The 16,622-nt window shown below is 40.6% G+C and overlaps 2 protein-coding genes across 7 annotated transcripts in view; one reads left to right on the forward strand and one right to left on the reverse strand.

Moving 5' to 3' along the window:
* The window catches only part of PHYKPL (5-phosphohydroxy-L-lysine phospho-lyase), a 14,948-nt gene extending 6,736 nt beyond the window's left edge, over positions 1-8,212 (forward strand). For 2 of the 3 annotated variants that reach the window (XM_017732941.1, XM_017732942.1), the window contains exons 4-15: positions 1,455-1,573; positions 2,329-2,488; positions 3,048-3,122; positions 3,941-4,028; positions 4,118-4,234; positions 4,434-4,516; positions 4,810-5,035; positions 5,310-5,464; positions 5,971-6,060; positions 6,279-6,409; positions 6,819-6,875; positions 8,027-8,212. In XM_017732941.1, coding sequence (XP_017588430.1) covers positions 1,455-1,573; positions 2,329-2,488; positions 3,048-3,122; positions 3,941-4,028; positions 4,118-4,234; positions 4,434-4,516; positions 4,810-5,035; positions 5,310-5,464; positions 5,971-6,060; positions 6,279-6,409; positions 6,819-6,871 — 1,297 coding nt within the window. In that variant the 3' untranslated portion in view covers positions 6,872-6,875; positions 8,027-8,212. Of the gene's footprint in view, positions 1-83; positions 1,574-2,328; positions 2,489-3,047; positions 3,123-3,940; positions 4,029-4,117; positions 4,235-4,433; positions 4,517-4,809; positions 5,036-5,309; positions 5,465-5,970; positions 6,061-6,278; positions 6,410-6,818; positions 6,876-8,026 lie in introns of those variants that run through there. The other variant, XM_008632623.2, reaches the window with a different exon arrangement.
* The window catches only part of HNRNPAB (heterogeneous nuclear ribonucleoprotein A/B), a 25,442-nt gene extending 11,514 nt beyond the window's left edge, over positions 1-13,928 (reverse strand). The window contains exons 1-7 of one of the 4 annotated variants that reach the window (XM_017732943.1): positions 13,735-13,928; positions 13,492-13,650; positions 12,962-13,093; positions 11,237-11,345; positions 10,991-11,143; positions 10,828-10,912; positions 10,248-10,572 (exon numbers count right to left, since the gene is read on the reverse strand). In XM_017732943.1, coding sequence (XP_017588432.1) covers positions 10,842-10,912; positions 10,991-11,143; positions 11,237-11,345; positions 12,962-13,093; positions 13,492-13,650; positions 13,735-13,899 — 789 coding nt within the window. In that variant the 5' untranslated portion in view covers positions 13,900-13,928 and the 3' untranslated portion in view covers positions 10,248-10,572; positions 10,828-10,841. Of the gene's footprint in view, positions 1-10,247; positions 10,573-10,827; positions 10,913-10,990; positions 11,144-11,236; positions 11,346-12,961; positions 13,094-13,491; positions 13,651-13,734 lie in introns of those variants that run through there. The other 3 variants (XM_008632618.2, XM_008632622.2, XM_008632620.2) reach the window with 3 other exon arrangements.
* Positions 13,929-16,622: the final 2,694 nt, after the last annotated feature.

Here is a 16,622-nt window from a genome sequence, read left to right on the forward strand (position 1 = left end):
CGGGAGCGGGGCCGAGCCCGCAGCCCCCGCCCGGCGGCAGCGCCATCGCGCCCGGGCTGAAACCGGGACAGCGCCGGAGCGCTGCGCCCGCACAGCCAGGTGCACTGCTGTAATTAACAGCAATTAGCTTTCTTAAGGAGGGGGATTACGAAACTGCACTATAAAACCCGTATGATACTGAGCGCGCCTGTTTAGCGTTTAAACTGCTTAGAAAGCGTTTTCTGTGAGCCCAGCAGAGGCACGGCTGGGGCTGGAGGCCGTGCTGGGCAAGGCGAGGTTCTGGCTCACCTACTGTTATAGCCCGTCTTTCAGAAAACTAATTACCCCAAAACCGTGATGGAATTAACAACAAACGTCTGCCCTCTCTGACAGAATGAGGGACAAGACTCAGTTCCAAACTTCCCATTACCGGTGGTGTTTCAACCAACCTAAAAAGCGCCTTCATTCTGTAGACCATCACCAAGAATGGCAGCACAACTCTTTTTAACTGTGGGAATATTTTCATATAATATATATTCAAATCCAAGGCTACTTTTATGTGTTTTAAAAATAGAAAAGTTGAGCTGAAACTAAACGCTGAAACTAGAATTATGCCAGTTAAATACACCTGAAAAATACTACTCTGGGTATTAAATCTTTTTCTAACTGATTTGCCCTGCCACTGGTAACAAAGACCCAGCCTCTGCAAGCACTTTCTTAGCATCTTTTGAACAGTTAGGAGAGGCCAACAAAAACCCCCAACAGTTTTGCCAGCTCAAACAGAAAGCATCAAGATTCCTGTTGGGGAGTGATAATGAAGCACTTTCTCACTTCACCATTGTCCTTTGTCATCCATTTGACAATGGCTTTGTATTTATAGTCAAATTATTTACGTATATGCTATCTTTTACTAAATGAAGTATGGAAGTTTGGCATTGCCCTTCAGAATCAAATCTCTGCAACTCCAACTCAGGCAGGTGCGTTACCATTTTACTTGTTTGGTAATTCATTTAAAATGTGAAACAAAACAAATGCACTTAAATAAACCCAACCTTATAAAATCACTCAGCGTTTTAGCTAGTGAAGCCGTAAACAATCACCTGCATCAAACTATCTGGAAAATCAGGACCTTGGCAGGAATAGCAAGAACGTAACAGGAACAATAAAAAGAACACAGCACAAGGTAAGAGACACAAAGAACAAAAAGGGCAGATAGCACAGACAGTAAGGAACTGCAGTTAAGATGGGATGAAACTATAGAGGCAAGTCCTACTGCTGTGGCTAGATCCTAGAGTAGGATTTTTAGGTTTGGAGTGTGTTGTTTCCCCTGTAAATCTAAGAAAATTTGAGTACAAGGCCTTTGATTTAGGGGCCAAAAGCAGGATGACTGTGCCAGCAAACAGGAGAAATGTCTTTTACCAGTGGAATGAACTAAACTCATTAAGATTTATTTTGCTTTCTGATGCTTGTCATAGCTCTTCTTGCAAGCTGTTTTTTTCTAATGATCCACTGAAGATTGTGAAGGCAAAAGGCCAGTATATGTATGATGAGAATGGGAGACAGTACCTTGACTGTATAAACAATGTCGCTCATGGTAAGCCGAAGTCATGGTATTGAATGGTATTTGATGCTGTGTTTTTCTAAGCAGAACAAAGAACAATCAGTACTTTTACTACAGTTGCACTGTGCTGGGGGAGGGGTGTTTAATTGGAAAAGTGGAAGGAAAGTTTCTTGAGCCTGTAGTTTGGGGAATTACAGTTTGTTTGAATTTGTGTGTGTGTGTGAATGTGCTTTCCAGACTTGCTTCCTGTCCTGTCTTCCAAGAAATGTGTCTAAAACATACAGATTTTTTTCCACAGAAACTCAAGTAAAGCACCTCACTGTAAAACTAACAAATGACATTTTGTTGTTTTTGTAAAAGTTACTGTTACCACTGCTCAGTGGTGGTGCCTTAATTGTGTATGATTAAGTAATTGCTGCTTTCTTACAGGATTTGAAATCTCTCTAACCTAACCCCTTACCAGGGCTAGTAATTCTTTGATAGTAAAGCTTACATGCACCTTCCCAAACTCCTGAACTATGTAACTGCCTAAATCCAAGCATCAAATCAGACACTATTTATTTTAGCATATCAATTTCCAGTACTAACTACAAACCTTTAAATACAGTAGGAGGCAACTTCAAAGTTTCTGAGGAGCAAAAAAATGTTTTTACAAGGTGTACCACTATTAAGGCCCTACTGATAATATCTCTGTACTATTAGAGAAATAAAAGTGTTAAGCTGGCATGTGACTGAACACCATGGGTAATATAAAGAACTCTCAAACCATTCTCCACATTCTCTTGCAGTTGGGCACTGTCACCCTGATATAGTAAAGGCAGCCCATGAACAGAATCAATTGTTAAATACAAATTCTCGTTACCTTCATGACAACTTGGTTGATTATGCAGAAAGACTTTCAAAAACACTACCTGAGAAATTATGCACCTTCTATTTTTTGAATTCTGGGTAAGTTGGGTGCATTAGAATTGATACGGGGGCTTTACTCGATATACACAGACAAGTACACACTTGCTTATCAACAGCCAGTTTCAGTCTGGTGTAGATGTCTAATGATGACAAAAACATGGGTTTGGTTCTGCAAGCTCTCTACCTGGGAACTAAATGAGTGCTTTATTTAAGGGTTTTATTCTATTTGTAAGACCTTAGACTACTAAACAGTAATGTCAATATTTACTGTATTAGTTGTCTGATTTGTCTTCTGACTTGGGAATTATTCTCAAATGTACCAATGCATTGCTTCTGCTGGGGGCGGGGCATATTCCTAAGCAAGCTTCATCTGGAAGAAAAAAAAAGCCAGATTGTTTCTGCAGTAGTTCCTGTACTCTGGCTTTTTAAGATGGATTCTGTTCTGGTGAACAGTCCTTCCTAGTGAGTGCTGATTACTAAGGAATTTGTGCATAACATGCATTGAGTTGTCTGATCTCTGCAGAACAGTGCAAAGGAGGTTAGATTTCAAAACTGAGGACATCCACAATGAAGCAATTACTGAATTTTTCCATTGTAGATCTGAAGCCAACGACCTTGCCCTGAGATTGGCACGGCAGTACACAAAACATGAGGATGTTATCGTTTTAGACCAGTGAGTACATTGGCAATTTGGGGTACAAGGCTCTGTTTTGGCCCATAGAGCATTTCTGAAATCCTCCTGTAGTAGAAAGACTGTAACCAGGAAGCTGAGGGAAGTAATTTTTCCTTCTGTTCAGTATTTGCCAGCCCAGCCCTGAGAGCTGTGGTTGGGCTCTCCAGCACATGACAGCTGTTGACACACTGGAAGGAGGCCAGCAGTGGCCTGCCACAATGGGAAGGGAGCCACAGCAGTGAGAGATACTAGGTTTGTTCAGCTGCAAGAGACAGCCAGGCAGATCTCACTGCAACTACAACTATCTCATGGGAAGGAGCAAAAAGGATGGGAGCCAGGTGTGAAGATGCATGGTGACAGGAAAAAAGACCTCAGATCTAAGTTCAAACCTGAGCAATTTTGATGAGACATAGAAAAAAAGATCTTTTGCCATGATGGGGGGTCAAATACTAGAATAGGATGCCTACAGTCACTGGAAACTCCACTGTTGGAGGATATTCAGAAATAGGCCCTTCCAGTTGTTCTGCAATCTTGTGATACTGCTCAGGTGTTCCCTGCTGTGATTCCAGTCACTGGTGCAGGCAAACCAGTGACAAGTCCTGTCCCTCTGCATCCCTTATATTCAGATACAGCAAAAAAATCCAAATAGTACTAAGCTTATTGACAGAAAAGAAATTGTAGAGTTGTTCTCAGCTTAAGTTACTGAATTTCCTACCAAGTGATAGCAGTTGGCTACTCTTTACTATTTGGAATGCTAATACTGAAGAACTCTTGATACTGAGAAAATTACTATTTAGTTCTGCCAATTGTTTTTTAAGTGCTTACCATGGACATCTGACATCTTTGATTGACATAAGCCCATATAAATTCAGAAATCTAGAAGGACAAAAGGAATGGGTCCATGTGGTATGTACTTCAGCCTATACCTATCAATTACTTGTCAACTGAATTGTTTTTATGATATATTGAATATAGGATACTGTTCCTTTGTGTAGGCTCCTGTTCCAGACACATATAGAGGACTTTATAGAGAAGACCATGAAGATTCAGTAACAGCCTATGCTGATGAAGTAAAAAATATTATTGAGCATGCACATAAGAGAGGCAGAAAGGTAAAATGTTATTTCCTTAACTGTTTGTCTTGTCTTAGAAATGAATGTGCCTGTCAGTGCAATTCAGAGTTACTAAGCTACATGGTATGGACTTGTCAAAAAGAAAAGATCACATTAATAATGCAAAAACCATCTAAGGACAAAGAGCTTGCTGCACAACTTTCTGTGTTGTATTCAAACATCATATGCTGTGTTTCAGATTGCTGCATTTTTTGCTGAATCTCTACCAAGTGTGGGTGGTCAAATCATTCCCCCAGCAGGCTATTTTCAGAAGGTTGCAGAGTAAGTGGTCATTCATTATCTTAACTTTTTAAACTTAACATATTTAGTAAATAGATAATTTCTCTGCCTGCTGTAGCATAGAGCTTGACAGGCAGGAAATTACCCAAGCCTTCATGTTAGAATGTGAACTTTGTGTATGGCAAAGACCTGCCTATAAACACATGGTATAGAATATAGGCCTGTACACACTTGTTTCCTCAGAGTTTGCAAAGTAACACTTTCTGCATGTTCTTAAATGGTAAATGCTATGTTCTCTTTCCTTTTAAGAGACAATCAAATCTGTTATGTTACAGGCATGTGCACAAGGCAGGAGGTGTATTTATTGCTGATGAAATTCAAGTTGGCTTTGGCAGAGTTGGCAAGCACTTCTGGGCATTCCAGCTTCAGGGAGAAGATTTTATACCCGATATTGTCACTATGGGGAAACCAATAGGAAATGGGCACCCGCTTGCTTGTGTAGCAACAACAAAAGAAATTGCAGAAGCATTTTCAGCCACTGGAGTAGAGTATTTTAATACAGTAAGTAAACAGTTGCCCACTTCTGTAAAAGAGTCTAAGGATTAAAATTAGATCATCATGCAGTGTTTTTATTAATATTTACCACAGTACCTAAAAAGTAACTGTGTTACTGTACTATTTCTATCTATGTTTCTAAGCTGTGACTCTCTCTGTATAGACTCCATCTGATAAAAGTGATAATATGCTCCTTGTATCACTGAGGCTACACTTTCAGTGACATGACTCCATCTTTCTTCCCTTTCCATGGCTCTTTGTGTTCCTATCCTGGGCTCAGTTTGGTGGAAACCCTGTTTCATGTGCCATTGGATTAGCTGTGTTAGATGTGATTGAGAAAGAACACCTTCAGGCTCATGCCACAGAGGTAGGCAACTTCTTGATGAAGACACTCAAGGAGCAGCAAATCAAGCATCCCATCATTGGTGATGTCAGGTATCAGTGCCTTATTTACATTTTTAGCTACTTTGTTTGGTTCAGTCAGTCCAACAACTCAGTCCAACAGATTTTGTTTTGAGAAATAAATTAAATTTTGCATTTTCAGCAAATATAAACAGCCTCCTGTACACTGAAGTGAAATAAACTTGATCTTATCAGAAGTCCCACATACTTTTCCACTCTGGGCTAGTACTGTTCTGTCAATTTATTAGCTGCTAAAGGAATTCACTTTCCTGTTGAACTTGAATTTCAAGTGCACAAGGTACAGAAGTGATGAGCTAGATAGAAAACATGCTTAAGATCCTGTCCTGTGCTGCTAGTGTGAGCAGACAGAAGTCTGTATTACTTACATTTCTTCAGAACAGCAAAACCTTTTCTAACAGTAGCCAAAAAACATCAGGTAATTCTCATGTAGTAAAGGTCTTGTCTTAAAAAAACCTCAGTTTAGTTTATGTGTAGTTCCTTCCTCTGACACTGACTGACTATTTTTATTTCTTTTACAGAGGTTGTGGCTTATTCATTGGAGTGGACTTAATCAAAGACCAAGCAGAAAGGACTCCAGCCACAGCAGAAGCAGAGGATTTAATAACAAGGTACATGGAACAATCATGGAGTTCCTCAATGAGGGAAGCAAGCACACAATTACAGACTACCCTTGCCACTCAGGAGCTGCTAAAATACAACCAACTGGCCAAGACAGAAACCAGTCAGTGTAGAAAGGCACTGTGTGACAGCCTGCAGGCTGGTGCTTGGAAGTTTTTCTCAACTACATGCAGAAGTAAACATAGTTCTTTGTTATTGCTCTTTCCAGACTTAAGGAAAAATATATTCTACTGAGTACAGATGGGCCAGGAAGAAATGTGCTGAAATTCAAGCCCCCAATGTGCTTCAATATGGAGGATGCAAAATTTGTTGTGGAGACAATTGACAAAATACTAACAGGTAAAAAATGATCAAAACCCTCAAAAATAGAGGTTTTTGAACTGCCTCAAAGACAATGCTGCACTACTGAGCCTGTTTTTCAGAAGTGCTAAAATGGAGCCAAGATTGTAGATGCTGAGCACATAACCTTTGCCTCTAAATTATTCTGTGCTGAAGTTGTCTAACAAAACTACTTCCTCTACAGATGCATGATGTGCCTTTTAAAATAGCTTTGCTCTGGCAGAGGTTTGAGTGTTCAGCTTATCTGAACAAGCAGAACTTGTAAAAGCTGTACACCTGTTCCTGAAAACCATGATCTATGTGCTTTTACCACTTAGCTTGTTATACAACTTCTACACACTTAGCATTAAGAAAGTTAAGTGTACAAAAGGTCACAATGACTTTACTAAGTTGCTTATTCTCTTTCCAGATATGGAAAAAGAATGTCTGAACCAAGAGAAAACATCCGTTTGTTCTACCTGAGCAGGTATTTACCTATAGTCACCCAGTACTATTTAAAAGCCAAGATTCCTAAACATAACTTCGCAAGCACTGTCAGACTAAAGCTTCCTCAGAGATGCTTTTACTCAAAGTCTGCAGGAATTTCTGGGAATCTCCAAGCACAGATCATACTTGTGTACACCTGGCATTCACAACTACCTTTTGCCATTCTGACACTCCCAGCAACACTGTGTGCATCACTTGTTTGTGAGGGCTAACATGTCCCAGATATGACTGCCTCTAGAGCATGCAAATGACTGCACATCCACACAAACACACAGCTTTTCTGCTTGCTGCTCAGTGCCTTAAGGCTCCAGCCAGAAGCTGGTCCAGCTGCACAACCACTTCTCAGCACATCTCCCCCATAAGTGTCATTTCAGGTTCACAACTGGTATCTTATCCTTCAGGATCAGTTTATCCCTAGACTGAAAATTTGTGGGTATCAGAGTAAGACTGGTCCTGTTAAGTCTTCAAAGCCTTGTTACGTCTTCATCTGTTGAGGTCCCTCAGTAGGTTGCCAAGAGAACATATAGCTGCAACTGAGTTTGCTGCACACTCATGAGCACAGTGTACACTTACAGTTAACACCTTGATAACAACACCCTTTGGTACACTTCATACTTCTTCAGACTACTCTGACTAAAAGATAACCACGTGTTTAGTAGAACTCTGGACAGCTGGGCAGGAATGCACCGAATGTGATCATTGTGAGCAGTGTAATCACTGGTGGCCTCAACCACCACGAGATTCACAGTGCTACATCCCTGAGCTAAGGAGAAATGTGTTTTAGTTCAGTGTAATATTAGTATAGCAGCCACAAGAAAAAGGTGTTAATATTTTATTTAGCAAGTTAATGGAAAGACATACAGCTGTTTATACTACTTACTCTTAGGAACAGAAAGATTACTTAACAGTGCCAGTGCAAATTAGAGGCCTAATGACTTAATGTGCTTGTCTGTAAACTAAACTAAGCAAGAAAAACGCCTTTATTTTCTACAGGAAACCAAGAATGCAAAAAGCCTCTTACTAAGTACAGTACTAGTAAGACACTTACATATAATGTAAGCGAAAATGAGGCAGTGATTTCTTTTAATGATACTTTTACAAAAAAACCGTAACATTATTTTCTTTCCATAGGTTTCAAACAATGATCAATATCTACTACTAAGAAACAGAACTCTACTATAATAATGCACATTTAATCTTCATCCTAGCATGTCTTAGACCAGATAAGTCACATTTGATTTTTTTGTTTTCATTTATCTTGTTTTTAGTAAAAGTTTTAGGAGAAATAAATTTTACAAGAGCTTGTCTCAACTCTGGCAGTGTGGAATTGGCTTTTATTTAAAACACCATATCTAAAACTGATTATAAAGGAGGATCTTTCTAGTAGCCACTACAAAATACATTTTCTAAATGTATGCACTTTCAGGTTACAACTTTTTCAAATTAAGATGGGCCAATGGGTGTTCTGATTTTTTTAAGTCTTCAGCTGCCTATGCAAACACCATTGCAGGTGCCAGTACACCCAGTCCTTCCCACACTCTTCTGACCAGTTTCAGCAGCCAGTGTCAGAACAAGGTCCCTAAGTAGCACTATATTCAACAAACACTCTCAGCCACCAGGTTAAGTCAAAAACTTCACTTCCAAATTCCTAACATCAAACTCATGAGGGACAGACAGCTGAGGGCTATGGCTCCCAAATCACTTCTTACAAACACAGTCTGTCCTCAAAAAATATCCAAGTAGGATTAGGAAATTAAGAGTAGACTACAGCCATAAGCAACAACCTTGTATACAAGCCTTTACTTTCACCAGGCAGGTCTTTGTATCACAAACTTTTCATGCAAAGAAGAAAGGGAAAAGCCAGCTCTGCATTTAAATACCAGTATCCTCAGTTTCTGCCTAAGGCCACATCACCTGTCAAGGAAGCATTACCTGAGCACCTACTTACAAAAATCACCACAATAACACCAGCTGACAAACTCTTGCTAGGACACTACTAGCGAGAAGGACTGCAGCACAATGGTCCTGGTACCATGCAATTTTCCAACTGGAGGGCCAAGTGTTTGCTAGAAAAATATTCTGCTACCCCTTATTTCACAGAAAAAACAGTGCAAGTATGTAATAAAGTATTTAAATTTTAAATCTTGAGACAGTAATCCTTTTAAATACTGTACTTACTTGTTTCAGTGATCTGCTATTTTTTTATTTGCAAGTAAGTTGGGCTGCAGGTTACACAGTCCAGCTGTAAAGTTGTCAACTCTTAAGATGTAAAATCTTGACTTTTTTTAATACTCAGAATTTCCACTTAACACCGAAGAGTCTTACAGACTTGTAAATTTACAAGCAAGATTTTCTTTTCAAGGACAGCCAGCAGGGAGCAGCAGATTATAGTCCATGCAGAAATAGCTGCATCCCTTGTTAAAAAACTGAAAAGGTCACTAGTAACTTGTTTGTTTCTTGTCTTAGTTACTTGGTTTGATTCCACTTCTGGGTGTTACTTGTTCAAAAAAAACTTGTTACAAGGAAAAAAAAATTGTCATATTTTAGCTTTAATAGGAGACTGAAAATCGAATTGATCAGTGCAACAAAGATTAGAAATTTACTTTGTGCAGTAGAGCTTGCTACTTATATTCTGCAACAAGACAGGCAAATCACATGACAGTTATTGCCTTAAAATAGCAGTAAACTAACAGTGAAGTCAAAAAAAGGAGAGTATTTCTAGCTGGTCACTTATCTCTAGAGAAAGAGATGTTTTTTCCACCCACAACTGCAGTGGAAGTTTTTAGCCTTTTCTGTTATACAAAAAGGCTGCAAAAATTCAGACTTTGCATTGGTAATTTAATGTTTGTCCAACCTGCCTTTCAAGGCAAGTATATACATCCTATTAACAACTTGCAGACAAGTCTCAGACTCAAGACAGTGAAATATGAAGGAAGTGCAGCCAGCTTCTTGCATACCTCTTGGCTCCCTCCTGCAATGCTGTCTAGACTCCCAAGCACTACCTAAAACCTACAGCTCTGACTCCTCCTAGCAGAGCCCAATGCAGATACCGATACAGTTACTCTGAGCCTCTGTGCTTGCCTAGAGCATGAGCCACCACCTCACCAGCACAGCCCCACCACAGCTGGGGCTTCTCACCTGAGCTCTCCTCCACAACCTCCAGGCAGAAGTGACAGCAGGTTTTAGCTGCCACTTAACTGCAAGTGAGCACAACTACCACCACAGCCTTCTAGTTTTAAGATTAAAAACGTTTAAGCACAACTCTTCATCTATCAAGGTACTGCCATGAACTAAGTTCTGGGAACAGGATACTGGTGTTTTACTAACACGAGCTGAAGAATGGCACAAGACACTAGATTACGCCTTTTTTATTTCAAAAGCTAGGATAGCTTCAATATCCATGTCATGGTGAATCAGAACACATGTAAAATACCTTACAATACATTAGATTCCAAAAAGGTACCAAAAAGTACAGTAAAATTAACACTTCCATTACAGGAAATGTATGACACAAAAACAATACAAAATAAAAAGGTGGAAAGTGACACTGGTTCCCTAAGATGCATCTCATTCTGTACAACTGGAGTAATGCAGAGTCCATAGTTAACTCCAAGAGGCAGTCCCTAGATGCAGAGCTGCAGCTTTAAGCAGACCCTCAAAATCAGTTTCAGTTTAACCTATTAATAAAATCATTAATTAATATCTTCAGCAATGCTGAAATTTACACACCACACTGTCTAGACAACTAGTTATCGGTAAGTATTAAACATGTAAAACATTTTCAGGGAGCTCTTCCAAGTAAGATGCACATTTAACAGGCCATAGAAATTTATTGTAAAGTTAAATTTGGTACAGAACTGAAGTATCCATCTACAGCATTGTATACAAAACCTATGCAGTCATTTTCCAAAAGAGACCATGCCACTGCATACCTGAATAAGTTTGATCAATATGGCTTGTAGTTATTCTGATGACCACCACGTCTTGGTGTCTTCCCATAATTTGCACTGCCTTGACCTATGAACAAGAGAACAAATGCATTAAACTGCTAATTAGTTATGCTTGCTTATACCCAATACAGTTCTCTTTACTTACTGTAATCATAGCCTGGTCCATATCCATAATACCCATATCCTGAATAATCATAGCCTCCATAGCCACCATAACCTTGCTGATAGCCGTATCCTTGATTCCCATAACCCTGGTTCCAGTAATTGCCATAACCTTGATTCCAATTTTGACTTTGAGCTATAGAAGGGAAAACCATCCACAAAATCCCATTTTAGTACACACAACTTATTTAGAATGTGTCCATACTAAAGTAGTGTGTGTGGTACTTACCACCGCCTCTTCCACCTCTGCCTCTTCCTCCATAGCTACCTCTTCCTCCGCCACTACTGAACTGTTGCTGCTGGTACACTTCTTTTGGCTGTGCTACCTTAATCTCACACTGCAAATAAAAAACCAGGAAGAGTATGTAAAGTGTTTCAGAGCAGCATTTCCTAGCCTGAGCACCTGGAGAAGCCAAAGGCTCCTCTGGAGGCAAAGGAGGTGTACACACTGTGCTCCTCTCAGGTGAGCAGCACTACTGCATAACCAGGGGCATCTGATTTATTGTGTCAACTGGGCAAAGGTAAGTCACTGTCAGCCTTTCCAAGAGGCCACTGCTTTCAGGGCATTTTATTCGCCTATTCCCTACCAGCAGTTTACCCATGGAAGAGGTGCTGAGGCCACCTCTCCACAAGGCTGCCCTCTCACCTGGCACAACCTCCAGAACAAGGCTGTTGCTATCAGTGCTATGACCTGCACTGAATGAACAAGGTTCTGAGAAATGCACCAGAACCCAGCAGCCATTGTATACACCCTGCACACTGTGTATGTGGCTGGACTGTACCATACCTCTACCAACCCCTGAAATCATCATTTATCAAATACCAACAGGTAAAGCCAACCAAAACTGACATTTCCAAGACAGGTTCCCAGGCTGCAGTTCAAGCTGTCAGCCAACCACCTGGTTCCTGGATCTGTGCACAGTCCAGGAGTAAAGCTACTGCTGCTGCAAAAGGAACAACAGCACCTGAGCAAGTCTGGCTTGGAGTTCTTCACCACAGGACCTTTAAGGTAATCTGCTTTTTATTCTCTATGGCTATAACATAAAAATAAGTCATAGGTATGAAATACAGAAATTTCTCAGCTCTCTTGGCATGTAAGCATTCATCTCTCCTGAAAACAAACGTCACTGCTAACCAGTGACTTTCCCAGTGCATTAGGTTTGCCAAAATTTGTGCTGTCCTGTATCAAGACCAGTCTTAAAGCAAATGCAGTCTAAGTCAGTGTCAGACAGTATGACCCAGTGTAATAGGGCTCTGACGTTATGTGGACAGTCAGCACTGGCCTCAGAGCAAGGGAGCAGGGACACCTTGAGCCAGTACACATCATTTGCCTCCAGTCCTCTCCTCATTTGTTGATACATGAGCCTCTCTCCATTAGCTATTCCCTCAGATGAGCAGTCAGCTGGTCAGAGCACCTCACACCACTTACAGCAGTTCCCATAACCAGGTGACCAGACATAAGCTGCCCCAAGCATACATTCACTCTCTGGATCCTTGTACTACATTTAGGGGACAAGGTTTTGGCAGCAGGGGGGCTGCAGGAAGGGGCTTTAGAGAAGAAAGCAGAAGCTGCCCCCCAGCAGACAGAGCCAGTTTCAGCCAGATGCTTACAGAGTTAAGCATCTGCAAGGCTTTCATTTATGCAAGTGGTCTATGCTGAAAATAGGCATCTACCTGTTGGAATGGCTTACAATGCTACACTGATACATAAGCCAATTTCTCCACATATATTTAATGAATGCAATTAGATACTTTACATACAAAAAGCCTTAAACCCAGCAGTTAAAGCCACAAATACTGCCAAAGAGCCTCTGTGACTGAACTTGCAGCAAAACACCACTATGGTAAACTTCAAGCTGTCCTTATTGTAAATTTGGTACTTTGACCCAAGAGGTCTACAAAAACCTTTCCAGGTTATATGCTTGGACAAAGAGTTACAAGTCAGTGTTTCTACCTTGCTTCCACTGACGTTATGGAATTTCTTCTCCAAAACCTTCTTCACTGGATCCTCTTCCTTGAAAGTGATGAACACAAACCCCCTCCTTTTGTTGGTCTTTGGATCCATTGGCAGTTCAATTGCTTCAATCTGAAGACATGAAATACTATTTTCAGACTCACGTTTTAGAGATGAACAGTTAAATGCACAGAAACTGGTACAACAAAACTTAAGTTTTCTTTCTAAGCATATAATGCAACACCAAAGTTGCAAGCCCTTCTGTGCCAACACTGGCTTTCAGATCAGAGATTTCCATTTTACAACTCTTCAAACTGATTTTAACATGAGTTAAAATGCTTTGAGTTAAAGGGTATCTAACTAGCAATGGAAGCACCTAGTGCAGTAAGTGCCACCTCTGCTCTGAAGATGGGAAATTTCTGCATGTTACAGAAGGCTTGATACATCTGAAGTTAACTTACTTTGAAACTTGCATATCATTAATAAACTAAACAGCAACTTTCAGAGTTTACTAAGATACCATTACACACCTCTCCAAACTCTCCAAAGTATTCCCTGATTTTCTCTTCTGTGGCTTCTGGGTTTAGTCCACCAACAAATATTTTCTTCACTGGATCCTTTTTCATTGCCATGGCCTTCTTGGGATCAATTAGTCGTCCATCTAGTCTGTGTTCTTTCTGTTCCAGAACCTAAAAGATAGTTTGGTATGATTAACTCAAGCTGAAAAGTTTTCCCTAGAAGTTAAGGATCTAAAATATGAAGCTTAAATTCACCTTTTCAACACTCCCAGGCTCTTTGAAGAGAATAAATCCAAAGCCTCTGGATCTTCCTGTGTTAGGGTCCATCTTTATCGTACAGTCAGTTACTTCACCAAATTTGGTGAAGTAATCTTTTAAGTCTTTTTTGCTTGTATCCCAACTGAGGCCACCAACAAACATCTTCCTGAAATTTCAAGGAGAGAAGAGCTATTCAGATTCAGGAAGCACTGCAGAAAAGCACATGCAGTAAGATGCTCAGTGGTACACACCTCAGCAGCATTGTCAGAACAGGACCAACTGTTCCGAGTGCAACACCTGCACCTTGTCAAAAGCTGCTGATACTACAGGAGTGCACAAGGGTGGGCTTCTCCCCCTTCTTTTTGAGGCAATGCCACAATGCACTCTGACATTTATTAGATTATATAAGAAATAGTAAGAATAGCCTGAGATATTCCTTGCCAGTAACTTACATTCTTACAAAAGTGTTCTATAATTTGCAAGAAAGCAGAATTGATTTATCAAGTACTGCCAACTCTTGCAAAGAAACTAGGACCATTCCTACTGCTCTGAAAGCATTCAGCAAAGAATATGGCATCAAAAGCAAAGTATTTGAGCTCTCTTAGGTTTTGGTTAAATGGCTGTAAAAATTTTAGTCCAGGTATCTGTGACCTCCAGTAACAGTCACATACAAAAGATGGGACTTTGGACCTGCCTTAACTACTATGTTGTGCACTTCTTCCTGCTTAGTTACTGACTCTAGTTCTATCTTCATCAGTACTACAGGAGTCTCTCCATTCTTAGTATTTAATTCTAAGTAGGCAGATACAGTTCCTCCCTGCCCACTTTCCCATACAAAATACCCTCTGAAGGAGGATATCTATCTTAAAGAACTAAATTCGAGGCACAATACAGAAGTGAAACTAACAAACAAAACAGTGATATCAGGCAATAAGGCATTTTTCAAATGCTTCACTTCAAATGAAAACATTAATAACATGGCTGCATTTTCTATTTTCAGAGTTTCCAAGGTAACAAACTAAGCTTTTAAAAGCATTCGAGCCTTTTTATCTAACTATAGACTGAAACAGTTTAAGTTGTCATTACTCTGTATGGAGGCAACCTAGATTGGCACTACAAGCTAACAGCACTTCAGAAACTAAACTATGCTGAAATAAAACTGGCTTTTGGTGTTTATATGTAACTTTGATTTACAAGAATCGGCATCTATTTCTGTATAAAAGGCAGTAGGGGAGGGAACCTTATGGGGTTTTTGCCCTTTTTTCCTCAACTGGGTGAAACCATACCCTGTATCAGCTGAACTCAAGTTTTTTCAGCAGACCAAGCTGTGCACTCTGGATGAGTGCAGCAGGAAGCACAGGGTCCAAGTAAAGTGTGTGCTTCCTGCAGCCATTACATCAGAGCCTTAGAGGAACAGCCTTACGAAGTTTACTAAGTCTTTCAATACCAGGTAGAAGAAAGGGGCTTGGGGGATTCCTTCCCATCCCAACAGCTGACTATGGCTGCTATAACCTGTACAGACTGACAGTGGCTTTCTACAGCACACCCTGTCATCACTGACCACACTTACAGAATTAACAAGAGATTGGGGGGATGACAGGAATTTGTCTGGAGGCAGCTTTGGCTGCTTTATGGCATCAGGTTGGTGTTGTAGCATTGCCACATGCTAAACTCACCCCTTACCACAGCAGTATGTGTTACACTTCGCAATTTGCAGTGCTTTGTTTTGTAACTGGAAAAACTGATACCTAATTTAAACACCACAATACAGAGCCTTTGAAACTATGACAAAAATCCTGGTATTTGGCTTTGCCTTCAGAGGCCACATAAACTGGACAACTGCACCCTTAACATGCAGTCATTTTTCCCCTCCTGAGTGTATTAGTGCAGCTAAATGGAAGCTTATTTCAGCTCTTAACAAAACCCTCTAAAATCAGTGCTTTGGAAAGCTCTCATTTTAGGACAGTGCTACATTTTTCACATGGTTCAATCGCTCTGAATAACTGCTTTTGTCAAAAGTTTCATTTCATATCGATTTGGGGCTGAAGCTTGTCATCTCCTGTTCATGGAAGAAAAATACTATCACCCCTTTTTCAGTACAGAATACTAGAAACAGTAAAGAAAAATTCGTACATAGCTAAAAGGCCTGGTTCTCAATCCTTCTAGTGTCTGCAAAAGGTACATCCGGTCCCAGCTTGCGGGAAGCTTGTACAAGTGTTATTCATTCCTTTATCGTCAAAATCTATTACACTGGCTTCAGCTCTGTGTAACCAGAGGGATCTGACCCTCTGGTTCAGGGCTCAACGATAACAAAGGGAGTTCCAATTAAATACATGGGGTAGCCTGAGTAACAAAGACCTGCTTGAGAAATAGGTAAGTAATGTCCATGTCAAGTACATGTATTTACGAACAGGCCAACTATGATAGAAAAGAAATTTCTCTTGTGTAGACTACCAAAACACAGCGAAACTACTCTTGACTCCCCCAGAAATCCCCTGCAAGACATAAGGCATTTTCTGACAATGCTGCAAAGCTGCACACCAAATTCGCTCTTACCGATTTAAACACACCGCGCATCGTCTCAATCGTGCTGATTTTTCCATTTACTTCCCTTAAAAAAACTTAGCTTACCCCCACTGCCTTCCAAGGCCAGGATTATTTATGTGCTTTACACAAAACACATTCACATCTACATCGACGCCGGTGGCGATAGGCCATGCGATCCCCACAAAGTTCCAACCAGCCCCCCTCCCCCAACAGAAAGCAACTCCCTCCATCCGCCCCTTTCGCTAAAGAGAGAAAGGATCAAGAAAACGCGGGAGAGGTAAATGCCCTTCCATTTTACAGCGTGAGACGGCAACAGCCCCGCTCGGCGCCCCTCCCCC

This window comes from Corvus brachyrhynchos, unplaced genomic scaffold (genome assembly GCF_000691975.1).
Source record: "Corvus brachyrhynchos isolate BGI_N302 unplaced genomic scaffold, ASM69197v1 scaffold54, whole genome shotgun sequence".
NCBI lineage: Eukaryota > Metazoa > Chordata > Aves > Passeriformes > Corvidae > Corvus > Corvus brachyrhynchos.